This window comes from Telopea speciosissima, chromosome 5 (assembly GCF_018873765.1).
Source record: "Telopea speciosissima isolate NSW1024214 ecotype Mountain lineage chromosome 5, Tspe_v1, whole genome shotgun sequence".
Classification (NCBI taxonomy): Eukaryota; Viridiplantae; Streptophyta; class Magnoliopsida; order Proteales; family Proteaceae; genus Telopea; species Telopea speciosissima.
Window position 1 is genome coordinate 18,870,432 of NC_057920.1, and position 7,890 is coordinate 18,878,321.

Below are 7,890 nucleotides of genomic sequence, written 5' to 3' on the forward strand. Positions count from 1 at the left end.
TGATTTTCAAAATTTAACCAGTTGAATTAGAGTGCGCTTCGGCCTCATTTTGGGCTGTCAAATCTATCTTATGCTTGAAACACTGACATATATGACTGGTTGGTGTAAACATGAAATGGGCTGGAACCTTAGGGCACTTCAAAGCATCCTGTATTTGCTATAGGAAAAGAAAATGCAATTTTCCCTTGCCCCAGACTAACATAGTACATGGTTTCAACGAAGGCAATAAATTCATGGCATGGCAACTCCTGGAACAGGGTTATTGTTTACGGTTCTACTGCCAGGGTTTAAGGTGGTTAAAGCAGTTTTGGAAGTCCACTTGTTGGAGAGCTATGCATTTCTTGTTCTTAGTTTTGTATTAAAAACTGGTGATTACTTATTTTTCCCCCTTTTATGTCCTTCTAAAGTTCCTTGGTTGGTGGAATGTTTTTGTTTCATTATGCCATAGGATTAATTCATGTTGATAATTTAGAATAAATGGTCTAGTCAATATAATTATTGTTGAAATTTGAAATATTATGCATATCAAATATACCATCTTTGTTTCCAAGCTATGAGCTTTCATATTGATCAGGGTAATGATTAGATGATCATATCCTCTGGAATTTAAAGGGGCATTATTTGAATTATAAAACTCATTTTGATGTAAAGCACATTTTACCTTCAAGTATTGTAGGAGTCTTCATTTCTACAACTAGTAAAATTGAATGCACTTTGTAGGTTGTGGTCGCAATAGCAGAAACTCTGAGGGATCAACTGAAAACCAAAAGAAGCCCTCTTACGGGGAACATGTCCAAGTTCCACCAACCATTTAATTCACTATCCATGGATGATCTTCTTGCATTTCTGGAAGGGTCAAAGAAAAAGGATAATGACTGCTTTGTTTGCGTTGTCATCCACAATATTGATGGACCTGCATTGCGAGATTGTGAATCACAACAGTCTCTTGCACGTTTGGCATCTTGTTCCCACATCCATATGGTTGCATCAATCGACAATGTGAATACACCCTTGTGTAAGTATTATCTTAATTTTCATCATTTATTTCGTAGAGGGAGCACAAATTCTATCAACGTCTTGTTTTCTTCTGGTGCATTATCAGTGTGCTAGCAGCTCTGTGGTAGACTTTGGGCAGTGCCTGCCTTGGGATGAGCATGGGCATGGATATTCAGACAGCGAACTTTATGGTTGTATAAATCCTTGGACTGGATATTGATGGAAAATTGAGTTGGTCCTTGCTCAGCTCCAGTAACCCCTTTCTGAGAGTGTATGTTTAACTGGTTCAGAGCCGAGTTAGAGTGTGCCCTGCTATGACCCTCCCCAGGCCCATCCAATTGCTTATCATAATCTGTTAATATAATTTTGTCGGAAGGAGTTGCTACATCTCATTTGTTGCTCTTCTAATGGATCCTGTTGATGTTTATGTTTCGTTATCTGATTGACTCTCTTTATGATAAACATAAGCTCAAGATGGTGGTCATCATCCTCTTTGCGTTTAGTCTTCTTGTCTGAGTTCTTCTGAAAGAGGATTTCTATAACTCCCCTTTAGACTGGAAGCAAAATTAAAACTGTGTCATACTACATAGCTTGATCATCAGTTGATTTAGGTATTCTATTTTACCTAGTACATTGTTCTGACTGCAACTTTGTCATGGACTATTAGATGTTGTGGCATTAAAATTATTTTTCAAAGATGGAGAGGCTCCATGATGTTCGTGTCTATTTAATCTGTTTAATTACATGGCGTTTAATTACTTCAATGTAATTGAACTAATACTCTCTTCTTCTGGTAGTGTGGGACAAGAAGATGGTTCACACACAGTTTAGCTGGTGCTGGTATCACGTCCCAACCTTTGCACCTTACAAGGTTGAAGGAGTCTTTTTTCCTTTGGTTCTCATCAATGATGGAAAGACCCAAAGCGCCAAAACTGCTGTAATAGTTCTACAAAGTCTTACACCAAATGCACAAAGTGTCTTCAAAGTTCTTGCTGAGTATCAACTGGCACACCCTGAAGAAGCAGGTAAATATCTGTGAAACTTGGTGACTGACTTCCATCTTATTGTGGATGCATAAAAGGTTTTCTAACATATTCTTTGGTCACATGTTTATCTTCTTCCCCAGGAATGCCACTCAGTGGTTTGTACACAATCTGCAGAGAACGCTTTTTAGTTAGTAGCCAGATCACACTGAATTCCTATTTGACTGAGTTCAAAGATCATGAGTTAGTGAAGACAAGAAGGCATGCTGATGGTCATGACTGCTTCTACATACCCCTTGAGTCTGAGGAGCTTGAGAAACTGTTACAAGAGATTGGCTGAATATTGCTGTGGTGCAACATGGCTTCAATGGCTAATGTTGTGTTGTCAAGTTATCTTGCAAAGGAATGGGGTCAGGGAAAGAAAGATTCTAGGTAGTCCTCTGGAAATATGCTGTTTCATTTGATGAAAAGTAGGTGGCAATATATAGCAGCCAACAACCCATCCCCCCCCCCCCCCCAATGCCATACTTGTACAACAGTGCTAAACTGTGGTAATGTATCTTCCTTTTTAATTCAGGTTATCTGTCAATAACTGTTTTTTTTGGTAGGATTGTCAATAACTGTCATGCTCCACTTGTTTGCAGGGATTATGGGGTGGGGTAGGTAGGGGATTGTGTCCCATGTGTAGTGGGGTCGAATTAAAGGGACAAGGCAGGAAGAGATAATCACTGTAGCATCCCACTACCATTTTGTTGAGAGAGAGAGAGAGAGAGAGAGAATTCTCCGAAGCTCAACGATTTCTGTTTCTTTAGTGACACTCTGAGCAACAGCCACACATCCGTCTGATCCCCACTTATCCAACTCTGCCATGTTTTCAGAGTTTAATAAAAATCTGTAGAGAATTCTCTGAAGCACCAACCAAACTAACCTTCTCCATTCGCTCTGTGTGAGAATCAGAACTCTCCAGCTCTCGAGGAACTGTTGCTTCCACAAATGGGTACCCATCACCAGCTCCTTTGAACGTGTCTCCCACTTCAATGCTCGTATTGAAGGGTTTCCTCCTTTAATCGGCATTTCAATTGGATTGTTCTCAACAACCTAATCCTCTATAGAATCAAAATAAGAAATTGTCCAAAACGGGATTAAAATCCTTTCCAATTCCCTAAAAGTGAAGTGCGGTTCGGGGCTGAGGGCTCGACACGTGGAAGATGCTACAATCTAATGATGCCGACCTCGATTGACTCTATTTTTTTTTTCTTCTCGAGCTCGGCACCACCGTTGGATTTAGCAAGAAAATAGAGCCCAAACGATGTCAAATGGTGCAACGGGTACGGGAGGTCATAGACGGACACATTGATAGATGTTTTGAATAGTAAAAGATGGAGCGTCATGTCTTCCTTAATCTTTGCTCCCTAATATAGAAAGGGGATGATTGAAAGACAGTATATACATTAGAATTGATGAGCAATTAGCCTGTAGAGGCAGTGTTTGATCTGGTTTGCCTTTAAGAGTTACTTGTATCAGCCTGACTGTTGGATCCACTTTGCTTTCTCTACACCAGCAAAACAGTAACATGAATATATATACAAATTTATGAAATAAGACTAGTTTAGAGGAAAGAAAACAAATCATACCTTAAATGCCACTTTTCCTTTTCCAATTGTGTTCGTGGATTTTACCACCAATTGTTGTTCGGTGGACATCTCTTTTTTTTTTGTCGTGAATAAACACTATTCTTAAACAATCCTGCTATATTTGGTTGTGCATGGATCCACATGCTAAATGATATCTCTGCACACTATAGTAGGTGTCACATTAGTCTTCAAGGTTCTCCCTCTTAGCAACAATAGACTGGGTTGCATGCTTACAAGGCAGCCCAGTTGATTCCCATACTTTACAAGCACAAGTCCGGTCAGTCAAATTCACTACAAATGTGTGATCTCCATCATTGACCTCAAATTCATATAAACCTGTTACATATCCAATGCAATCCTTTGCAGCCTTTTCAATTGACTCCAACTTCTTCCTTACATTTGGTGTTACTGTACCCTGGAAATTGCAAGCACTAGCATACTTCTTCTGAAACTTAGTTATCAACTGCACCATTAGTTGGTCAATCAAAGTCACAATTGGCTTATCTTTTTAAGGTGCAATCCATTGGTTGTAGGACTCAGTCATGTTGTTAGTGACATGGTTACTCTTTGCTCCATGATCGAATACATGTCTTAACCAGCTTGATGGTGGATTTTCATCAACTAGTCATGTGCATCCATATTTATATCATTCATCTCAACTATTGCTTTCTGAAAATTTGCAAGAGTATATGCTTTACCAGCAGCCCAAAAAGTAGTCCTCAATAATGTTCCAGGAAAAACACCCTTAAAGTTGGCGTACAGGTGCCTACAACAATGCCTTTGACTACATCCAAGGAATTGTTGCTGAATAGAATCAATCAGATCCTGTAAAATGTAATATATATATATATATATATCACGTGCAAATGCAAGTGGTGACATAAAATATCACGTGCAAATGCACGTGGTGACATTTGTTCGATGGTGGAGAGAGAAATGTAATCAAGTGAAGATACCTAGTATAATGCATGATTAATATTTTCAAATTTTAAATACCTCATCTAAACTTGAAGGGCAATTCCATAATCACTTCATTTTCCACAGTGAATGTGTAGTACATAATCAAATTGGGCAATAAATTTTGAATTAAGTACACACAACATCGGTAAAATATAGACAATGTGAAAAGTGAGAAAATTTGTAAGGATACCATCATTGAAAGATAGAGAGGTAATGGACTCCAAGTTTCTACCATTTACATTTCACATATAATGCATAAGCTACAAAATCAGTGCAGTTACTGACCTGCTACATTAATCTATAAGCCCCAATATTATACAACATGTCATCCAATAAAGCGAATAATTGTAAAAAAAAATATATATATTAGAATTCCCTTTGTAAGCTTGTCAGCAATTTTTGTGCCTTGTGGACCCTCTATAATAGTAGATCATTATGTTGCTTTCCCACACTATACTCTGAAATGGCATGCAAACACATTCATTTAGCGGAGAAGGTTAGAGAATGCATTTCAAATACTTGCGATAAACCAGATTTTTAAAATTGAAAGAAAAACGACAGTGTAAAGTAGGAAACAACACAAGATAGATAGAGAGAAAATAGAGAGTAAACAAACAAAAAACAAAAGTAAAAGATCTTATTGACAAAAGTCATGCTGCACTTTAAGTGCACTAAGAGAATGATAAGTCAAAATAGAAGTCAAGAATTTTCCTCCATAAAAGAGAGGCGCCACCGAAGCTCAAAAAAAAAAATTCTTCGGAATGTGTACTTTAAATCTGGAACCATGACAACTTTCAACCAAGTGAATACTTTTAGAGAATGCCAAAATGAGAAGAACCTTAGTTATCACTAGTATATACTTGCTTAGCACCTGCATATGCAACATTAAGACTTTATCAAACATGGGTTATGTGGAAATTCTGATGAGCTTGATTGCTAGTGAGTTGAGGAAGTGCAAAGCTTACGTGCAAAGTTTACTTACAGCGATTAAAATTGTTCTTGGCTTCTTCTCCACAATAAAATTCTTTCTTTGCCTTCTACTCTTTGTTTTTACAACATAATAGATAATTTCACAACATCTACCAACATTACCCTTATTATATTTTATTATTTTAACATGAAATCGAAAGGAAACACAATCTGCATAAAGAAAGGTCTCAAAGAATTAATGTGCTTGTAGTCAGGTAAGAGAATGACACCAACTTTACTTCCCCATGCCCTACAGCTTTTGTAATTAGTTATATTCTGTAGAAATCATATATAAAAATAATCTTATTGGTGTGAGCAAACCAGTTAGCTACTGATTGGATTCGTGTTACCGGGAGAAATAACTATTGTAAGGATAAGATCATAAATGTTCCGTAGAGCTACTTGTCCAGAAATAACATTATCGTTGCTTGACAAGCCAAAGCTCAACGTATCTCTACATTGTGAGACTCCTATGATTGTCCAAGAGATTATTGTATCATGTTTCAGTCTTTCAGTCTCAGATGACAAAAATGAAGGTGAAAAAAAGAAAGAAAAGGTGTGTACGCTTCAACCACTCAACTGTTTAGATTATTAACTGTTGAGATTTTTATAAGCTTCAACCACTCAAGAAATTCAGATCAAGCTAATCTTAATTCTTAAATATCCTGTACCATTTCAGAGATTTAGAGTGAAAATAGAGCTTGAATAACTTAATGAGCCAAATTAAATTTCAGATTGTAGTGAATAGGGCACCCATTCCTAGAACAAAATTGCCGATTTTGACGCATCCCTAAAGACCGTGATACCTGAATTAACTCTCAGACTTTTAGACCATATATGGAGTTTCATTCACTAAAACATTAATCAGACTTTTAGTACATCATTTATATCCAATTTCAATCAAAGAACATGCCTAAACTACCATGAAAAACATAATGCTAACAGCTAAATCTTTAAGGTTGACAATAGAGTTCCAAAATACCAAGTTTGAAAAGAGAACAAAGGAAATCCTAGACCAAATGGAGTAGGGTACCAACCTGAGTTAGAAGAAGATAATAAAGTCAAAGAATTCAGAAAACTACTACTCCCTTGGCTGAAAACTTTTCATGCTCATTTTTCTATTCTACTTCTTTGACCTTCCTCTCTCTCATCTCATATAACTCTGCAGCCATGTACGTTGACCTAGAAAGGGAAACATATAAACACATTTATTCAACAGTGAAAGAAAATAAATACAAAGCAACGATTAGAAATAAATAATTTGGAGAAGAAGGAAGCCATGTTTTTTACAATATCTGTTCCATGAAACAACCTCTTCACAACTGAACTGTAGCAAAGTTCCACACCACACCACAACACCAATCTCTGCATGTTTCCGGAGTCTCTAAAACATTAAAAAAACAGCATGTATGAATTAAACAAATTTCCATGTACTACTACCCTAGAGTTACATTGGGAATAAGCCAATAGCAATGGGGAGTATTATATACAGAAGGGGATTTAGAATGGAAGGAAGAATAATTATTGAGAAAGAACCATGAGCAACTCCACGCCATCAAGTGAAGTTTGCTACACAGAAAAGCTACTCATTGAAAAACATCCAGACTAGTTTACAGAAGAATAAAAGATTATCCATTACCTCATCGAAAATTTTAATGGAAGACCACGAGAAAAAGTCCTAAAACAAGACAGAGCAGAATAGAAGTGAGATGATTAAACCATGATAGAGAAAAAGTGATAGGGAATTCAAACCTACAGTAAACAGGATGGATTGTCCAAAAAAGGTGAGTTAAGGAGGGTTAGGTTGGAGATGAGAATGTTGTGAGAGTTCACGAGTTCAAGGAGGTGACCCCTAGTATACTGAAGTGATCTGTTCCTCCACCAAAGATCCCACCACATCCTCCCCTGACCATCAATTGTCCCATTCTCCCCTATAGAAAAACCAAAACAATGGTGTTCTAGAACCCTCAATCACAGTTCTAGATTATAATGGTTTAATTGATCTATATGTCTTTTGCTTGGACGAACGATAATTTTCAACCACACCCCATGCCTGCCCAAAGGCCCCGAACTAACAAAATAGAGGAAGTGATTATCCAATCCAGACCATTTGATGGTGAATGGTTCCACCACAACCTTTTTAAATTTAAATTGTCCCACCATTCCATATATCATATTACCAAATAACTGATAATCAGATTTACAACTTACCAAAAAAAAAAAAAAACAAAAAAGATAAACAGATTTACAGAAGGAGGATCTTAACCATATATCAAAGATTCAAGGTATATAGTTGCATTCATTTTGGACAGTTAGAAAGTGGAAGAGAATGCCCAGTTGATCAGAAG

At 37.1% G+C, this 7,890-nt stretch overlaps 1 protein-coding gene across 2 annotated transcripts in view; it reads left to right on the forward strand.

Annotated features, from left to right (window-relative positions):
* The window catches only part of LOC122660937 (origin of replication complex subunit 2), a 35,712-nt gene extending 33,238 nt beyond the window's left edge, over positions 1–2,474 (forward strand). For both annotated transcript variants that reach the window (XM_043856195.1, XM_043856197.1), the window contains 3 exons: positions 721–1,015; positions 1,794–2,021; positions 2,123–2,474. In XM_043856195.1, the coding sequence (XP_043712130.1) occupies positions 721–1,015; positions 1,794–2,021; positions 2,123–2,319 (720 nt within the window). In that variant the 3' untranslated portion in view covers positions 2,320–2,474. The remainder of the gene's footprint in view (positions 1–720; positions 1,016–1,793; positions 2,022–2,122) is intronic.
* Positions 2,475–7,890: the final 5,416 nt, after the last annotated feature.